This window comes from Accipiter gentilis, chromosome W (genome assembly GCF_929443795.1).
Source record: "Accipiter gentilis chromosome W, bAccGen1.1, whole genome shotgun sequence".
Taxonomy (NCBI): domain Eukaryota; kingdom Metazoa; phylum Chordata; class Aves; order Accipitriformes; family Accipitridae; genus Astur; species Astur gentilis.
In genome coordinates, this window is record NC_064918.1 from 34,765,736 (window position 1) to 34,786,358 (window position 20,623).

The 20,623-nt window shown below is 45.8% G+C and overlaps 2 protein-coding genes across 6 annotated transcripts in view; one reads left to right on the forward strand and one right to left on the reverse strand.

Moving 5' to 3' along the window:
• The window catches only part of LOC126035472 (single-stranded DNA-binding protein 2-like), a 211,099-nt gene that overhangs the window by 132,348 nt on the left and 58,128 nt on the right, over positions 1 to 20,623 (forward strand). For 3 of the 5 annotated variants that reach the window (XM_049794099.1, XM_049794100.1, XM_049794103.1), the window contains one exon: positions 7,699 to 7,788. The exons of the other annotated variants lie outside the window; for them this stretch is intronic. In XM_049794099.1, the coding sequence (XP_049650056.1) occupies positions 7,699 to 7,788 (90 nt within the window). The remainder of the gene's footprint in view (positions 1 to 7,698; positions 7,789 to 20,623) is intronic. 5 annotated transcript variants of the gene reach the window in all.
• Positions 1 to 20,623, reverse strand: part of LOC126035501 (uncharacterized) — a 185,532-nt gene that overhangs the window by 82,689 nt on the left and 82,220 nt on the right. The gene's annotated exons all lie outside the window — the stretch shown is intronic.

The following is a 20,623-nucleotide window of genomic DNA, read 5'->3' on the forward strand; positions in this document are numbered from 1 at the left end:
AGTAACTTCTCCTTCCCTGCAGGCGTGCCCATTGTTTGATCTTTGGCCATACATGGTGAGCTGCCCTGCTCAGCATATCAGAACATGCCATCAGAACAGGGAGCTGCGCACCCTCTGGCAGACCCTCCCCTCCTCTTGCTGATGTTCTGTGCTGACTGGCTTCTATTCACCTGTAGTTCCTTGTTATGCAGGGTTTGTTGTTAAGCAGAGTTCATCGTTAAGCAGAACTTGTCCCACCACAATGTTTGAGACATGATAACATTTTCCGTCTCTCACACCAATGTACGAATCAACTTGTGGATGGGAATCAGGGAGTCTTGGTGTGATATTACCGCTGGTGCACCATCGTGGTAGCAATTGGCACTTGTTGTTCTTCAGCAACCCCACAATCGAAGGGTCTTGGAAGAGACCAGGCAGGGTAGACAGCTGTTCAGTGCCCTCCATCTCCAAGGCAGCTATACCAAAAGTCCATCGATACCCCTTTGGGTCCTTAAAATACCCTCTCCTGAAGTAGTCTATGCCAAGGATGCTTTCGTGGTTTAACTCCAGCCAGCAACTAAGCACCACGCAGCCACTCACTCACTCCCCCCCATCCAGTGGGATGGGAGAGAAAATCAGGAAAAAGAAGTAAAACTCGTGGGTTGAGATAAGAACGGTTTAATAGAACAGAAAAGAAGAAAGTAATAATGATAATGATAACAAAAGTAATAATGAAAGGATTGGAATGTAAAAATGATGCGCAGGGCAATTGCTCACCACCCGCTGACTGACACCCAGCTAGTCCCCGAGCAGCGATTCCCTGCCCCCAATTCCCAGTTCCTATACAAGATGGGGATGTCATATGGTATAGAATACACTGTTGGCCAGTTTGGGTCAGGTGCCCTGGCTGTGTTCTGTGCCAACTTCTTGTGCCCCCCCAGCTTTCTTGCTGGCTGGGTATGAGAAGCTGAAAAATCCTTGACTTTAGCCTAAACACTACTGAGCAACAACTGAAAACATCAGTGTGTTTTCAACATTCTTCGAATAATGAACTCAAAACACAGCACTGTACCAGCTGATAGGAAGACAGTTAACTCTATCCCAGCTGAAACCAGGACAGATGCTCAGAGCCTCTGGACCACTCACAATGGGGTGTTTCTGCCATTCATTCCCAGTTAGGCTTACTTCAGCTTCCAATACAGTTAACTCTTCGGATCCCCTTGTCACACCAGAAATACAAATGGGTTCTGCCCCCTTATAACTTGATGGTATTAGAGTGCACCGTGTGCCGGTGTCTACTAGAGCCTTATACTCCTGTGGGTCTAACGTGCCAGGCCATGGAATCCACACAGTCCAATAGACCCGGTTATCCCTTTCCTCCCCCTGGCTGGAGGCAGGGCCCCTCTAATTCTGGTTAGAGTATTCGGTATTCACTTCTCGTAAAATTGGCTCAGAATTCCCTTCAAGAGGATCAGAAATAAGATCAGCCCTTCTGCTATGTTTGGAAACTGGAGCAGTATTTTTCCTGGTAGAATCCCCTTTTGTGGTGTTTTTTCCTCGCAGCTCATGTACTTGTGCATTTAGGACCGAGGTAGGTTTTCCATCCCGTTTCCTCATGTCCTCTCCCTGATCACATAGGTAAAACCACAGGGCACCTCGTGGTGTGTACCTTCTATATTCTGTCTCTCAGGCAGAAGAATGCTCACTCCTAATAGCTGAGACATTGGTCCTTACAGGTGGGGAGTAGAACATATCCTCTTTGATTTGCTGCATGTCCTGGGTACAGCTTCTCCACAGCCGAAATGCAAGCTTGTAGGCAGGAGGAGAGATTTTCTTCATATTGACAGAGTTGGCGAGCCACTTCCTCCACTGTTGGTGCCTCTTCGTCTTTCCAGGACATTATTGCCAGTGAGTTGGCACAGGACAATGGTGCGCTCCGTACAAACTTCCGCCACATGGGTCATGTGCATTGGACTTCGTCTGGATCTCTGCGTAATTGTGGGTTGTGCAGGTCATGATGAATCATCTCTAGCACAGCTAATTCCCTCAGATATTGGATACCTCTTTCCATGGTGGTCCACTTGCTTGATTGACAAGTAACATCTTCCTTAGAGGGGTACCTTTCCTTCACTCTTGATAGTAGTCACCTCCAGAGGCTGATGGCTTGTATCCCTTTTCCAATTGCCTTGTCAATGCCACCTTCCCTGGCAAGCGACCCCAGCTGCTTGGCTTCTCTACCTTCTAATTCCAAGCTATTAGCCCCATTGTCCCAGCATCGGAGGAGCCAGGTGATAATATGCTCACCTATACGGCGGCCAAAATCTTTTTGCATATCCCGCAGCTCACTCAAGAATAGGGACTGGGTTATTACCTCTGGTTCTGCCACTTCCTCCTGTTCCCGTGATGACCCTGGTTCACCTTCATCCTTCGCTAAGCGAACTGATTTTTTTGTATATTTCTTCTTCTGTACGGGGACAACTGATACTGGTGCAGGTTGGTCTGCTGGATCAGTTGCAGTACTGCTTGCCGAGGTTTGAGTAGCTGCAGTGCTCGTCGCCGGGGCTGGAGGGACTGGAGTGCCGGTTGCCGTGGTTTGGATAGCCGCAGTGCCTTTTGTCTTGTTATTAGGCCCAGAGACCTTCTCTTCCCCTTGAGGGTACTGAGTGGTGTCGAGCAGGGCTCGATAGGCATGGGCCAGGCCCCAGCACGTTGATTTCTATCTCTCTGGAGCTGTCGGGGTGACAGCATACCTTTTCCAAATATCTTACTAGTTCTTCTGGATTCTGCACTTGTTCAGGGATGAATTTCCAAAACACTGGAGGCGCCCACTTTTCTAGGTACTTGCCTGTTGGGAATTGGCTTGATGAAAAAGGGCATGGGTCTATAGAAAAGTTGTGCGAGCAGAGTTCTGTGTGAAAGAATGTCAGTTTGAGCAGCAAGACTAGGCCTTGGCCGAAAATAGCTGGCTTTACTGATAGCAGGAGAAAAACAGCAGCTGGTCTTGCCGTTATCGGGAGAAAAATGAAAACAGTGTGACCTTGGCATAACTTCACAAGTAACTTTTAAAGAAGTTCTCATGAGAAAGTTACTGAACACGCATAGCTGCCAGCCACAAGTGGGTGTGTTTTAGTAATGAATAAAACATTAGCAATGTACCAATCATATTAGGACTAGTAGGCATAATTATCGCAAACTGTATAAATATGAGCTATCTGTGCAAATAAAGTTGAATCACTTCTATCACTCATATTGGGTCGACTTATGTGCATTCCTCCGCCGCTCCAACACGTGCCCATACTACCCCCCACACCCTGCCACTCATAATTATCCAGCCTTGGGGCACATCTCTGGGTGATCTTCTTAAATAGTTGTTTAACCTTAAACGAGAGCTGAACCACATTCAGAAGCATGCTAATTCCTAGCAGTAGGGCTAGGACCATGCTGGTCTCAACATCCCAAGAGTATTCAAATTTTTCAAAGTTGTCAAACACCATTGTAACTGGACTGAAGGAGAAGGGAAAAGGGTAGAAAGGGACCCCATCCATAGACTGGCTTTCCAAGGAGGAAAGGTAAATGGTGTAATTATTAATAGTTTCCCACATATGGCTCCCGCAGTATAAAGGTGACAATGCTAAGTGCAAATACCAGATTAATCCCACAACTGATAACTTTATCATACCATAAACCAGTGTTATACAATTGTATTGGTTTTGTTTGGCAAGGTTTTGGTAGCGGGGGGGGGGGGGGGGTTACAGGGGTGGCTTCTGTAAAGAAGCTGCTGGAAGCTTCCCCTGTGTTCGAGAGAGAGCGAGCCCATACTAGCCGGCTCTAAGACGGACTCGCCGCCGGCCAAGGCCGAGCCAATCAGTGATAGTGGTAACGCCTCTGTGATAACATTTTTAAGAAGGAAAAAAAAGTGGGGACGGGGGAGAAAACTGCCGCCGGAGTGAGGAGTGAGAACATGTAAGAGAAACAAGCCTGCGGACACCAAGGTCAGTGAAGAAGGAGGGGGAGGAGATGCTCCAGGCGCCGGAGCGAAGATTCCCCTGCAGCCCGTGGTGAAGACCCTGGTGAGGCAGGCTGTCCCCCTGCAGTCCAGGGAGGTCCACGGTGGAGCAGATATCCACCTGTAGCCCGTGGAGGACCCCACGCCGGAGCAGGTGGGTTCCCGAAGGAGGCTGTGACCCCGTGGGAACCCCGCGCTGGAGCAGGCTCCTGGCAGGACCTGCGGATCTGTGGAGAGAGGAGCCCACAGAGCAGGTTTTCCGGCAGGACTTGTGACCCCGTGGGGGACCCGCGCTGGAGCAGTGTGCTCCTGAAGGACTGCACACCGTGGAATGGACCCACGCTGGAGCAGTTAATGAAGAACTGCAGCCCGTGGGAATGGCCCACGTTGGAGGAGTTCGTGGAGGACTGTCTCCCGTGGGTGGGACCCCACGCTGGAGCAGGGGAAGAGTGTGATCAGCCCTCGTCCTGAGGAGGTGAAGCGGCAGAAAATAACGTGTGATGACCATAAACCCCATCCCTGTCCCCCTGTGCTGCTGGGGGGGCTTGGTGGTGAAATCCGGGAGGGTAGTTGTGCCCGGGAAGAAGGGAGGGGTGGTGGGAAGGTGTTCTGAGATTTTATTTTATTTCTCATTACCTTGCTCTGGTTGATTTGTAATAAATTGAGTTAATTTTGCAAACTGAGTCTGTTTTGCCCGTGATGGTAATAGTGAATGATCTCTCCTGTCCTTATCTCGACCCGCGAGCCTTTTGTTATATTTTCTCCCCCCTATCCAGCTGAGGATGGGGGAGTGATAGAACGGCTTTGGTGGGCACCTGGTGTTCAGCCAGGGTCAACCCATCACAACAATACATCAAAGTGAAAAGCTTAATCCACCTCCCATGGATGATAAGCAGTAGAATAGGTACTACATACAGCAAGCAAGGTGATACATAACAGAACATTAAAAACGAGAGCAACAACTCTAAGAACACATAAATCAACATAGTAACCAGCAACTATTAGTCCGATATAATGAATGCTTGTAACAAATTTGTTTTAACATGCTCTGGTCAGGTTTGTTGTTATCTCAACCCTTCATGCCCCACGTTGGGTGCCAAAATGGACTGTCGTGGTTTAACTCCAGCCAGCAACTTACCACCATGCAGCCATTCACTCATTTCCCCCCACCCAGTGGTATGGGGGAGACAATTGGAAGAAAAAAGGTAAACCACGTGGGTCAAGATAAGAACAGTTTAATAGAATAGAAAGGAAGAAACTAATAATTATAATAATAATAATAAAATTACAAAAATATCAAAACAAATGAAATATAGAAATGAAGTGATGTACAATGCAATTGCTTGCCACTTGTTGACCGATGCTGTGGTGGGTTGATCCTGGCTGAGTGCCAGGTGCCCACCAAAGCCGCTCTATCACTCCCCCTCCTCAGGTTGACAGGGGAGAGAAAATATAACAAAAGTCTCATGAGTCAAGATAAGGACAGGGAGAGATCACTCACTAATTACCTTCACAGATAAAAACACCCTCGACTTGGGGAAACAATGTAATTTATTACCAGTGGACCAGAGTAGGGTAATGAGAAATAAAACCAAATCTCAAAACACCTTCCCCCCATGCCTCCCTTCTTCCCGGGCACAGCTTCACTCCCAAATTCACTACCTCCTCCCCACCAGTGGCACAAGGGGATGGGGAATGGGGGTTGCGGTCAGTTCATCACACATTGTTTCTGCCGCTCCTTCCTCCTCAGGGGCAGGACTCCTCACACTCTTCCCCTGCTCCAGCATGGTGTCACTCCCATGGGAGACAGTTCTCCACCAACTTCTCCAGCATGAGCCCTTCCCATGGGCTACATTTTTTCATGAACTGCTCCAGCATGGGTTCCTTCCGCAGCGTGCAGTCCTTCAGTATCAGACTGCTCCAGCGTGGGTCTCCTGCAGAGTCACATGTCCTGCCAGCAAAACCTGCGCCACCATGGGCTCCTCTCTCCATGGATCCACAGGTCCTGCCAGGAGCCTGCTCCAGCATGGGCTTCCCATGGGGTCACAGCCTCCTTCGGGGGCATCCACCTGTTCCAGTGTGGGGTCCTCCACAGGCTGCAGGTGGATATCTGCTCCACCATTAACTTCCATGGCCTGCAGGGGGACAGCCTGCCTCACCATGGTCTTCACCACAGGCTGCAGGGGAATCTCTGCTCTGGCACCTGGAGTACCTCCTCCCCCTCCTTCTTCACTGACCTTGATGTCTGCAGGGTTGTTTCTCTTATATGTTCTCACTCCTCTCTCTGGCTGAAGTTTCTGTTGTTCAGCAACTTTTTTTCCCTTCTTAAATATGTTATCACAGAGGCACTACCATTGTTGCTGATTGGCTCAGCTTTGAGCAGTGGTGGGTCCGTCTTGGAGTTGTCTGGCATTGGCTCTGTCAGACACAGGGGAAGCTTCTAGCAGCTTCTCACAGAAGCCACCCCTGTAGCCCCCCTCGCTACCAATACTTTGCCATGCAAATCCAATATAGATGCCCAGTTAGTTCCTGAGAAGCGATCCACCCCCCAGGCCAACTCCCCCCCAGTTTATATACTAGATGTGACATCACATGGTATGGAATACCCTGATGGCCACTTTGGGTCAGCTGCCCTGGCTGTGTCCCCTCCCAACTTCTTGTGCCCCTCCAGCCTTCTTGCTGGCTGGTCATGAGAAGCTGAAAACTCCTTGACTTTAGACTAAACACTACTTAGCAATAACTGAAAACATCAGTGTGTTATCAACATTCTTCTCACACTGAACCCAAAACATAGCACTATACCAGCTACTAGAAAGAAAATTAACTCTGTCCCAGCCGAAACCAGGACAGTACCCTAACAGAAACATATTGCAGGAAGAAAGACTGCTGTCAATTAAAAGTGACTGAGGTTCCAATACATGACAACTGTAATGATTTGGCTTTCCTTTTTGTGGTATTCTGGTTATAAATTGTCAGAAGCAATATTCTTTATTTGCTTTTTACATATGAAGGATTTACAAAGGTAACTAATTTCATTCTTTGATTCACTTCTTAGAAATACCTTTTTTTTTCCTTTCCAAAAGTATAACCTAAATTCTTCTAATTTATCGTGGTGTTTATTTTGTGGTTTGGTAAAATCATGAATATTACTAGTAGTATTTTGAACATTCCTTCTTGTACTATTTGTAACAGAATCATGTTTTGAAGCTTGATATAATTCTGAAAGAATATTACAGGCTGCTGAAATTATCTTTAAAGTGCTTGGAAATTGCTCATAAAATGCATAAATTAATTTCCTTATGTTACATATATATCTGTATGCATGTGTGGGAATGTTTATACACATAATTAAAAAAAAGTATGCAAGTTACATTCTTGCTTGTGTATATATAGACACACTGAGATCCATTTAAAAAAAAAATAAATCTAGTCAAGATCTATCTTGTCAATATATATTTGTATGCCCATACAATCTCTAGCATCCATCCCCTCAACATACACTTGTCATCTTTAACAAATAGTTCTGCTTGTATAAAGTAAGACTAAATACTATACAATTTTAATTTACCTTTAGATGAAACAATGACATTATGACATATCTGGAGAATTACTTTCTGCATTTTGATCATGGCAGGTTTTTTGGGGATTTTTGTTTTGTTTTTTTATGCCTACCATGCAATGACAAAGGTTTATTTTCCCTTTGTTCTTTTCAGAGTGCTGCAGCAGCTCCCAGTCCAGTGCTAGGAAACATTCCCCCAGGAGATGGCATGCCAGTAGGTCCTGTACCACCTGGTTTTTTTCAGGTATTCAGAAAAATTATGATTACAGGAATTTTAGGATAGGAAGTCCTCCATAATACTGTTTAAAAGTTTGTAGAAAAGGTCCTCTTGAAACTAGATGTCATTATACAGTACAATACTTGAGAGGGGTTTTTTTAACAGAAGTAAATAGATGGAAAGGAAGGGATGTCTCTAACCGACAAATATTCAGTTTGTGAAATAGTACAGCACAACTAATTTCAAAATTTCAGGAATAAGAAATGGTATCAATTGATAGTTGGAGCTTGAAAATGCTTGAATATAATTTTATAACAATTTCTTATGATAAAATATTAGAATTGAAATAAGAACTTTGTTGGTCATGCCACAAGCCAGACATTTAAGGTGTTTAAATTTCAATGAAAGTTAGACCTAGAAAATTAAGAATATCTTACTGAGCATCTCTTTACTTTGAAGATCTCAACCCCAATGCCTAAAAACAAGCCAAGGAATTAGAGCATATGTTGCCTCTCATGAGTTTTTTCATAAATGAAATTAAGTAGCCAGTTACCACTTTGGATACTAGCAGTACAGAATACTAGGTTGGAAAAAATTGCAACTAATAGTGTAAGGCCAAACTACAGTTGTAGTCAAAGATTGGATTGCTCATATGAGTGAGCTTGCATCTCCTGGTCACAAAAGCCCAGTTCTTTTTCTCCTCACTAGCAAAATCACTCTGTGCAGCAGTAGGAACAAATGCTGTTCTGGAACTGAAATAGTCCTTTAAGATGGGGCACAACAGAGATTTCCACTTCACATACTTGAGCTCATAATGTGAAAGGAACAATTCAGATTTCCAGGAGTATAGTTTGGGGAGAAGATAATTATAGAAAGCTTCTGTTCCATAAAAAACAAGTGTTGAAATCCAGGTAGAGATACAGGCTAGCATAATTTTCCTTTTTCCATGAGACGCATAGTCAAAAAAAGCTATTTAATCTGAAAAAAGAGATGTTTTACACTCTTACATCTTTACAACTCTTTATTGTCTTATTAAAATGTAAAAAATGGCAGGATATCAGCAGTCTTTATTTCATGTTTTTCTTCTGTATGTAAGTGACAACGGATTATTTGTGTGGTGTTCCTTTTCCCACAGTCACAGGGGGAAAGAGTGCTTGCTGTGTTGCAGTATTGATACCTACCTAGAGCAATCCAAAACCTGGCATGAACATGTTGTTTCCTTGACTGACTCAGAATCTGAAGTGTGGTTTTTAGAATCATAGAATCATAGAATGGTTTGGGTTGGAAAGGACCTTTAAAGATCATCTAGTCCAACCCCCCTGCCATGGGCAGGGACATCTTTCACTAGACCAGGTTTCTCAAAGCCTGGGCCAACCTGACCTTGAATGTTTCCAGGGATAGGGCATCTACCACCTCTCTGGGCAACCTGTTCCAGTATCTGACCACCCTAATCGTAAAAAATGCCTTCCTTATGTCCAATCTAAATCTACCCTCTTTCAGTTTAAAACCGTTGCCCCTCATCCTGTCACTGCAGGCCCTGGTAAAAAGTCTCTCTCCATCTTTCTTATAAACCCCTTTCATATAGTGAAAGGCTGCAATAAGGTGTCCCTGGAACCTTCTCTTCTCCAGACTGAAAAACCCCAACTCTCTCAGCCTTTCTTCAGAGGAGAGGTGTTCCAGCCCTCTGACCATTTTCGTGGCCCTCCTCTGGACCTGCTCTAACAGGTCCATGTCTTTCCTGTACTGAGGATTCCAGAGCTGGACGCAGTACTCCAGGTGGGGCGTCACCAGAGAGGAGTAGAGGGGCAGAATCACCTCCCTCGACCTGCTGGCCACACTTTTTTTGATGCAGCCCAGGATACCACTGGCTTTCTGGGCTGCCTCCACACATTGCCGGCTCATGTCCAATTTTTCATCCACCGGTATATCCCCAAGTCCTTCTCCACAGGGCTGCTCTCAATCCATTCATCCCTCAGTCTGTACTGGTACCGGGGGTTGCCCCGACCTAGGTGCAGGACCTTGCACTGGGCCCTGTTGAACTTCATGAGGTTCCCATAGGCCCACTCCTCAAGCTTGTCGAGGTCCCTCTGGATGGCATCCCTTCCCTCAAGCAAATCAACTGCACCACTCAGCTTGGTGTCACCTGCAAACTTGCTGAGGGTGCACTCAATCCCACTATCTATGTCATTGATGAAGATATTGAATAGTACTGGTCCCAGTACAGACCCCTGAGGGACACCACTTGTCACTGATCTCCATCCGGACATTGAGCCATTGACCACTACCCTCTGGAAGCTGACCATCCAGCCAATTCCTTAGCCACCAAACAGTCCATCAATCAAATCCATTTATCTCCAATTTAGAGAGAAGGATGTTGTGGGGGACCGTGTCAAAGGCCTTACTGAAGTCCAGATAGACGACATCCATAGCTCTTCCCTTGTCCACTGATGTAGGCACTCCATCAATACATTTAATACATGAGTGAAAAGATACGTGCAAGTTGTCAGTCACATAATCTTCAGGAGCTGGCAGAAGTGAGGCCAGTAGACAGGAAAAATTTTTGTGTTGTTAAGGATTCCTCCATAGGGGAAAGTCTTTCCTTTTCTGTTTCTTGTGGTTTAACCCCAGGCAGCAACTAAGCACCATGCAGCTGCACATTCACTCCCCCCCCACCAAGTGGGATGGGGGAGAAAATCAGGAAAAAAAAGTAAAACTCCTGGGTTGAGATAATAAGGGTTTAATAGAACAGAAAAGAAGAAACTAATAATGATAATGATAACACTAATACAATGACAACAGTAGTAATAAAAGGATTGGAATGTACAAATGATGCGCAGGGCAATAGCTCACCACCCGCCGACTGACACCCAGCTAGTCCCTGAGCAGCGATTCCCCGCCCCCACCCCCAGTTCCTATGTTAGATGGGACGTCACATGGTATGGAATACCCCGTTGGCCACTTTGGGTCAGGTGCCCTGGTTGTGTCCTGTACAAACTTCTTGTGCCCTGGCTGGGCATGAGAAGCTGAAAAATCCTTGACTATAGTCTAAACAATACTGAGCAACAACTGACAACATCAGTGTTATCAACATTCTTTGCATACTGAACTCAAAACATAGCACTGCACCAGCTAATAGGAAGACAGTTAACTCTATCCCAGCTGAAACCAGGACAGTATCCACCCCTTATTCTATACCATTGACATCATGCTCAGTTCCCATACCTTTAGTTACATCCTGATCAATCATCACCACCTTTCCATCCTTTCGAGACATATGAACAATGATATATATATACATGTATAAACACACAGAGATATCATTCCTTTAGTTCATGAGTTATGGTTTTAAAACATTTGTTGAGTTCATTTAGTTTCCGACTCTGGGCTCCATCTGTCATACCAGTCTGTCTGGGCAGGAGGAATGGTGCAAAGTCCTCTCAGGCGGTAGAGCAGAATTGGGCTTCAGTGCGGTGTGACGAGCAGATGACATCTGACGCAGCAGGAGGATGGTGTGCACCGTTGGATTGTTGCATGCTGGAGTCAGTTCTGGTTGCATCACTACTGCGCTTTGCTCAGCTTTATCACAGTTCTTTCTTGCTTGATGCAAGTGATCCTTACTATAGTACTATGGATATAGCATATAGCAATTATAGTAATGATAACATACAGTAGCAGGGTTATATAGCAGCTAATATCATACAGTTTAATTCTGGCTATTTTCACCTAAAATCAAATCCCCTTGAGGCACACATCGGACTTCTCCATCTTTTCGCATCACCCACTGTCGTGGTTTCAGCCCAGCCGGTAACAAAGGACCATGCAGCCGCTCGCTCACTCCTCCGCCCCCCTCCAGTGGAACGCTGAGGAGACGGAGGAGAGAAAAGAAAAAGAAACTGGAACCTCGAGGGTTGAGAAAAAGGCAGTTTACTGGGACAAACACAAAGAAATTACAACAACAACAACAGTACTAATGAAAAAGTATACAAAAAGAGTGATGCACAGTGCAACTGCTCACCACCGGGGACCCGACGCTCCCCCACTTCCCCCACAGAAAACAGAGACCACCCCCCAGCCCGCTCCCCATTTATATACTGAGCATGATGTCACATGGTATGGAATAGCTCCTTGGCTAGTTCAGGTCAGCTGCCCCGGCTATGCCCCCCACCTCCCAGGTTCCTGTAAAAATTAACTCTATCCCAGCTGAACCCAGGACACCCACCAAGTGCACCCAGGCCCTTGAGCAAAAGCAATCCCACAAATGGGTTTACCTTTGCCTGAGGCAGGAGTAACCCAGACTGTTTTCCCTAACATATTTTTCATGTGCACTACAGGGACTTTATCCCCTTCTACAGTATGTAAAAATTCTGATTGGGCAGGGCCACTCCGATTGGCAGATCCTCTGGTGTTGACTAACCAGGTGGCTTTTGCTAAGTGTGTATCCCAGTGTTTGAAAGTTCCACCCCCCATTGCTCTCAGTGTAGTCTTTAACAGTCCATTGTATCGCTTAATTTTCCCAGAGGCTGGTGCATAATAGCGGATATGATACACCCACTCAATGCCATGCTCTTTGGCCCAGGTGTCTATGAGGTTGTTTCGGAAATGAGTCCCGTTGTCTGACTCAATTCTTTCTGGGGTGCCATGTCGCCACAAGACCTGCTTCTCAAAGCCCAGGATAGTGTTCCGGGCAGTGGCATGGGGTACAGAATATATTTCTAGCCATCCGGTGGTTGCTTCCACCATTGTCAGCACATAGCGCTTGCCTTGGCGAGTTTGTGGGAGTGTGATATAGTCAATCTGCCAGGCTTCCCCATATTTATATTTCAGCCATCGCCCTCCATAACACAGGGGCTTTAACCGCTTGGCTTTCTTAATTACAGCACATGTTTCACATTCATGCATAACCTGCGCGATAGTGTCCATGGTCAGGTCCACCCCTCGATCTCGAGCCCATCTATATGTTGCATCTCTTCCCTGATGGCCTGTAGTATCATGGGCCCACTGAGCCATAAATAGCTCACCCTTATGTTGCCAGTCCAGGTCCACCTGAGACACTTCAATCTTGGCAGCCTGATCCACCTTTTTGTTGTTTTGATGTTCTTCAGTGGCCCGACCCTTGGGTACATGAGCATCTACATGACGTACATTTACAACTAGATTCTCTATCCGAACAGCAATATCTTGCCACAGTGTAGCAGCCCAAATTGGTTTACCTCTGTGTTGCCAGTTGCTCTGCTTCCATTGCTGTAGCCACCCCCACAGGGCATTTGCCACCATCCATGAGTCAGTATAGAGATAGAGCACTGGCCACATTTCTCTTTCAGCAATATCTAATGCTAGCTGGATGGCTTTCACTTTTGCAAACTGACTCAATTCACCTTCTCCTTCAGCAGTTTCTGCAACTTGTCGTGTAGGACTCCATACAGCAGCCTTCCACCTCCGATGCTTTCCCACAATGCGACAGGACCCATCAGTGAACAGGGCATATTGCCTCTCATTTTCTGGCAGTTTATTATACAGCGGGGCTTCTTCAGCACATGCCACCTACTCCTCTGGCAACATTCCAAAATCTTTGCCTTCTGGCCAGTCCGTGATCACTTCTAAAATTCCTGGGCGACTGGGGTTTCCTATGCGAGCCCGTTGTCTGATCAGTGCGATCCACGTACTCCACGTGGCATCAGTCGCGTGATGTGTAGAGGAGACCCTCCCTTTCAACATCCAGCCCAGCGCTGGCAGTCGGGGTGCTAAGAGGAGCTGTGTCTCAGTACCAACCACTTATGAGGTGGCTTGAACTCCTTCATACGCTGCCAGTATCTCTTTTTCAGTTGAAGTATAGCGAGCCTCGGATCCTTGATTGCTGCAATTGAGAGACAGGACACAGCTTGATGCAAGCAAAATGTCGATTTTATTATGATTCTTCACATACATTTATACTAGTTCAAGCTAGCGTGTTCTAAGCTGATTGGTTCAAATTCTACGTTAAGCATTTATAGATACATTAAGCATTCACAGATTGGCTAATGCTAAAGGCATTTTTCTAAACATTTATTTCTTCTATCTACAGCAATCTATCTTGAGCAAGAACAATAGTTCCTCTTCTACAGGGTGATTGTTTTCCAGTCTCACCAGCTCACAGTCCTTGTACAAACATAGAGTGAGCAGTCTTTGTCTCTTCTAAACAAAGTTCTTATCTTTCCCAGGGCCTATGGCTGACAAGTTCCAGCACACCTCCTTCTATCAATTTAGCATTGCTGGGGGTTTTACTGAGACCAGACAAATCCTGTCCCACATCTCCCCCTACCTGTTGCACAATAAGAACTCTTTTTGTGGAGGGTGCTATCAATCCTTGTAAGCATTGTAACAAACACGGCAAAAAAAGTAACAAGAGAACAAAGACAGCCAAAGCATACACAATTATTTTCACAAAACTCCTTAACCACCCCGACAATCCCCATCCTTCAAACAGTTTGTATAACCAATCCCAACTGTCGCTTTGTTGAAGCTTAGAGACTCCAGCTTTAAGCTGCTGGATGCTAGCATGAATAGATTCCGAATGGTCTGAGATATTCATACAACACATACCCTCAAAATCCTCACAGCCATGTCCTTGTGCCAAAAGCAAAAAATCTATAGCAGCTCTATTTTGCAAGGTAGCATGGCGCACACTATCTACATCTAATAAAAGACCAGATAGTGCATTACTAGTAGCATTTGTTTGTTTAGCAAGCCAACAGCCAAGCTTATCCAAAGTTGCTAATGCTCTTGCAGCAGCAGCCCCGGGTAATTAGAGAGAGGCAACAAAGCGTTGGCTAAAAGACCAAAACTCCACATTGTCATTACAATTGGGGGTATATGTATGGACGCCATGCCTTGCCGGCATTCAGTCCCTGTTGTCCTGGTCCTCCTCAGGAGATTCACCAGTCTGTTGCTCGAAAGACTGGTCCGGATGGTGATTGGAGTTTTCACCGGATGATTGTGGTAGGGATTCACGGAAAGGTCGTACACTCTTTGCCGGGATCCATTGGGGGCCTTTCTCTGTGGAGACACAAGCATAGCCTCTGCCCCATGTGATAAGGGGATACAGTCCCATGACTTTACCTGTTTCCGGATCACGAACCAACACTGGGACCTTAACTCGCGTCTCAAGTGAAGCATTCGTGTTAAAATGTCGGACTATCGGAGGGTTGCTATCTAACAAAGAGCAATTCAAAAAATTAAAAACATACAAAGCTTTCTGTAGACGTTCCTCAGGAGTGGCAGTCCCTACTCCCCCTTTTTGTTGTTGTAACAAACATTTCAAAGATTGGTGAGAGCGTTCAATCAGGGATTGACCTGTAGGGGAATGAGGGATGCCAGTAATGTGGGTCACCCCCCAAGAGTCAAAAAATGTTTTTGTTGCAGCCGAGACATATGCAGGGCCATTGTCCGTTTTTATTTGAGAGGGTATGCCCAGGGTGGCAAAAGCACGCATCAAATGTTTTTGAACATCACGCAATTTCTCCCCTGTGTGGCAAGAAGCAAAGCGCTTGAAAAGGTGTCAATAGAGGAATGGACATATTTCAATTTACCAAACTCCGGATAATGCGTAATGTCTGTTTGCCACAGTTGCAGGCTCTGCAGTCCTCTGGGATTGACTCCTCCTGCTATTGACGGGAAAGAATGTCTTTGACAGTCAGGACATACAGCAATAATATTAGATGCTTGTTGGGAGGTAAGCCCAAACTGCTGTTTGAGACCTCCAGTATTCTGGTGAAAAAAGGAATGGCTGAGTTTTGCCTGTACTATACGATCCGGCAGTACTTGTACTGGTAACATCAGCAAATCAGCTCGTCGATTCCCTTCTGGAATAAAACCAGGCAAAGAAGTATGTGCCCTGACATGCATGATAAAATAGGGATGTGGGCTCGAATCTAAAAGAAAAATGAGCTCTTGTAATAAAGCAAATAAGTCAGAATGCGAGATATCACACAGTACAGATGTTTCAGCTCGTTCAACAATTCCTGCAACATAAGCAGAATCAGTAATCATATTAAGCGGTATAGACCATCTCTGGAAAGCTTGAACGACCGCAGTCAATTCTACTATCTGAGGAGAATTGGGGATGTTTTTTACGTCTGAGTCCCATTGTCTCTGCTGGTCATCCCACCATAAGATGACTGATTTATGTGATTTCCCGGACCCGTCCATAAATACAGTGAGAGGTTGTAATGGCAAATCATTCCTTTTTGGTTTGGGTATCAGGGAAAAATCACTATTAAACAGCTTATGTGGAGGTGGGTGAGATGTAAGTTGACCCGTATAGCCTGCCAATGCTATACTAAAGGCATCTGATTGCTGATAAAGCCACTGTAAGTATATGTTTGTCACTGGTAAACAAATATATACAAAATCTACTCCTGATAATGTTAACAAGCGTTGCCTAGCTTTAATGATCAAAAAGGAAAACATCTCATGCTGTGTCAAGATAGTTTTCGTAGGTTGGTTTGACAGGAAATCCCATTCGATACTTAACAGTGGGTCTGGTTTCTGAGGGTCCCATTGAAACATTAGGGCATGAGGCTGTCGAGCAGGGTTTAAAATAATTAGATAAAAAGGTAACTCAGGAGCCCAGCGATGTACTTGCCTATGAGCAATTGCTGTGGCAATTTTTTGCAAAGAGTCGATAGCCTCCGGGCCAAGGCTGCGGGGGGAACTCAAGTCAGTGCTTCCTTTTAACAGTTCAAATAGAGGACCCAAGTCCGCATTAGAAATTCCCAACAGCGATCAGACCCAATTGATTGTTCCCAGCAATTTTTGCACATCATGCAAGTTTTTTATATCTGTCTGTATCTGTAAAGGTTGAGGAACTATAGTTTGAGCTCTTATGCACCAGCCCAAATATTTCCACGGTGGTATTTTCTGAATTTTTTCCGGCACGATACAGAGGCCTGCTGAACTAACGGCAGCCGTGACAAGGGCTACAGCTTCCTCCATGACCTCGTGATGTTGTGCAGCCACCAGGATGTCATCCATATAGTGGTACAGTAAGACACTGGACATTGCGGTCCTAACAGGACTAAGCACTTTAGCTACATACCATTGACATATCATGGGGCTATTTTTCATTCCTTGTGGCAGCACAACCCACTGGTATGTTTGCAACGGGGCTTGCATGTTGACGCTTGGAACTGAAAAAGTAAATTAAGGAGCATCATTTGGATGCAGGGGGATATTAAAAAAGCAGTCTTTGAGGTCAATAACAGTCAAATGCCAATCTCAAGGAATCATAGTGGGGGACGGGAGTCCTGGTTGTAGGGTTCCCATGTCTTCCATAGCGTCATTAATTTTTCTAAGGTCATGGAGCAAGCGCCACTTGCCAGTTTGTTTCTTAATAACAAAAATAGGTGAATTCCAGGGGCTAGTAGAAGGCACAATGTGTCCTTTCATTAACTGTTCCGTGACTAATTCTTGGAGGGCACGAAGCTTTTCCAGTGGTAGGGGCCATTGATCTACCCAAATAGGGGTATTGGTTTTCCAGGTTAATCTTAGGGTGTCGCGCACTTCAATGGCCCCACCTAAAAATGGGTCCGAATGGACATTTCCCACCGGGACAGTACATCACGCCCCCATAAAATCATGGGAACAGGCAGCACAAAAGGCTTAACGGAGGCTATATGCCCCTCCGGACCTTGAATTTGGATTAATTCCACACTTTGGTGGCTGCTGCCAGTTCTGCCGATTCCTGCCAATGTTTGGGAAACATTGGCCAGAGGCCACTGTGGGGGCCACTTAGCCAAAGATATTACTGTAACATCAGCCCCGGTATCAATAATCCCATTTAGCACTACTTGCTGTCCCCCACGAATAAGGGTGCATTGACATATAGGTCGTTTCTGAGAGATAGACTGTACCCATAGAATTTGTGGGTTCCCCGTAGATCCGAACCCTCCCTGCCTTTGTTGGGGCTGACTAGGAACCGGGGAGTCCGTTCCCGTGGGAATTAGTATCAATTGCACTATACGGCTACCTTTCGGTACGGTGCAGGGAAGAAACGAGGTCCATGCCATAATTTTAATTTCATCAGTACTATCAGAATCAACAACCCCTGGTAACACAAAAAGCCCCGACAATGTGGTAGATGATCTTCCTAACAACAGCGCTTGTGTTTGGGGGGGCAAGGGTTCCGAAATATTTGTTGACAGCAAGTGAACTGAACAATCAAGTAACGTTACTGTGTGGGCGGTTGCCAGGTCCAATCTGGCACTCCCGGCTGTTGCTGGACAGAGACTTGAGGCACTCATGCTTCCCTCCGTGGGGGTTGAGATGTCGGCTGCGGTATTTGTGTCTGCACGCGTCGCTGCTCCGTGCTCCGTGATCGGTTTCCCTGTATCGGTTGTCCCTGGAAATCATACTTAGACCAACATTGATTAGCATAATGACGCCCTTTTTGGCATCTAGGGCAAACCCCAGGGGCTTGGTGCCTGGCTCCCATATTCATAGACAGGCAGTTCTTTTTTAAATGCCCTGGTTTACCACAGCCATAGCAATTCCCCAAATGTGACGGACCGCGCATGGCTGCAAAGGCAGCAGCCATGGCCTCAAATTTATGATCCACAGTACCAATTCTATTACAAGCCTCTACCATTTCAACCAATGTAGGATTCGGATTCGGGAGAGACTTTAACAACTTTTTACAATCCACATTAGCATTCTCGATGGCTAATTTTAACAACAAAATTTCCCGTGCCTCCGTATTATCTATTTGGCACTCCAAAGCTTGTTTCAGTCTATTGATAAACTGCATATAAGACTCTCGGGGTTCCTGGGTAATAGTAGTAAAAGCCTTTTGCGGCTTCTGTGAGTCAGGAACCTTAAAAAAGGCCTTTTTTGCTTCTTCACGAGTTGCCTCAAGGGCTTCCCATGGAATTCGAGCCTGATCCACAGGACTGGTGTGCTGACCTGTGCCTGTGAGGTGCTCTATAGTCAGTGCAGCTATAGCTGCATTGCCGTGACCTATGAAAGTTAAGAGGAGTGCTTGGAGTCCCCCCCTCCAATGTGCCTCCCACAAAGTATATTGTGTCGGTGTCAGTAACAATTGCGCTAAGGATTTTAAATCATGCGGAGTCATCACATAGGTATCAAAAACAGAGGATAATAAGCTTGCAAAATACAGGGAGGAAAGTCCATGTTCAGTGACAGTACGGCGCAACTCCTTAATCACTGGAAAAGATAGAGCTTCCCACTGTGCCCCCCGACCTTGATAAATCACGGGGGCTACTATCGTTTTAGCAATTTCCAGCTCTCCTTCCTTTAAGGCTTGGCGCCTTATGATAGCCCACACGTTATGTGGGTTGGGGGGGTTGAGGTCTGGCTCCTTTTCAGAGTCCACTGGTCCCGGATCAAAGGGATCCTCTTCTGGGGGGTACCCCGCGGCACACACCTCTAGTGGCGCAATGGATTTTTGACCCTCTGATGGTAACAGAGGTATCGCAGGAGAGTCTTCCTCTCTCTCTGCTTTGTCCTTGTGACTTTTTTCCTGGGCTTTTAAAGTCTCAAAAATACCTCTCCACCATGGAAGCATGCGCTGTGCTTCGGCATTCCCCGTAGTCGCCGCATCCCATAGTTTCACCCCCACATCATCCCAAAGTTCCCGCGTAAAAATAGTAGATGCAGTTACAGTGGGTATTTTCACTTGTACCCATTTAAGCATTGCTTTAAGATCATGCCCAGAAATATTCTTTCCATGCTTTTGAAGAAGAGCTTTCATAAGCTCATATACGTCTCTTTCCGGGGAAGACGCTTGATTCCCCATATTTCCCACAGCTCACTTCTCTACTCCGGAGGGATTTCAGGCCGGCCGGCTCCTGCTTCCTTTCAGCAGCTCATTCAACGTTCTGTGGGACTCGCAGCATGCCACGCAGATAGGTGGTTCCTAAGCCCTGGTATCACGTCGGGGTCACCAATTTGGCGCGATTGAGAGACGGGACACAGCTTGATGCAAGCAAAATGTTGATTTTATTATGATTCTTCACATACATTTATACTAGTTCAAGCTAGCGTGTTCTAAGCTGATTGGTCCAAATTCTACGTTAAGCATTTACAGATACATTAAGCATTCACAGATTGGCTAATGCTAAAGGCATTTTTCTAAACATTTACTTCTTCTATCTACAGCAATCTATCTTGAGCAAGAACAATAGTTCCTCTTCTACAGGGTGATTGTTTTCCAGTCTCACCAGCTCACAATCCTTGTACAAACATAGAGTGAGCAGTCTTTGTCTCTTCTAATCAAAGTTCTTATCTTTCCCAGGGCTTATGGCTGACAAGTTCCAGCACACCTCCTTCTATCAATTTAGCATTGCTGGGGGTTTTACTGAGACCAGACAAATCCTGTCCCACACTCGATATCCTCGACTCCAAAACCCCAGGGGTCGGCCTCGGGTTTCCCCAGGTGCTTTCTGCCAAAGGCTCCAGGTAGGGCCATTCTCCCCAGCCACAGTGTAGAGCACATTTTTAACATCTTGTCCTGTCCAGACTGGTCCAAGGGCTACTGCATGAACAATCTCCCGTTTAATTTGTTCAAAGGCTTGTTGTTGCGCAGGGCCCCATTTAAAATCATTCTTCTTCCGGGTCACTTGATAGAGAGGGCTTACAATCAAACTGTAATTTGGAATATGCATTCTCCAAAACCCCATGACACCTAAGAAGGCCTGTGTGTCCTTTTAGGTAGTTGGGGGAGACATAGCTGCTATTTTGTTAATCACGTCCATTGGGATCTGATGACGTCCATCTTGCCATTTTATTCCCAAAAACTGGATCTCCTGTACAGGACCCTTGACCTTACTTTCTTTTATGGCAAAACCGGCTTTCAGAAGGATTTGGATGA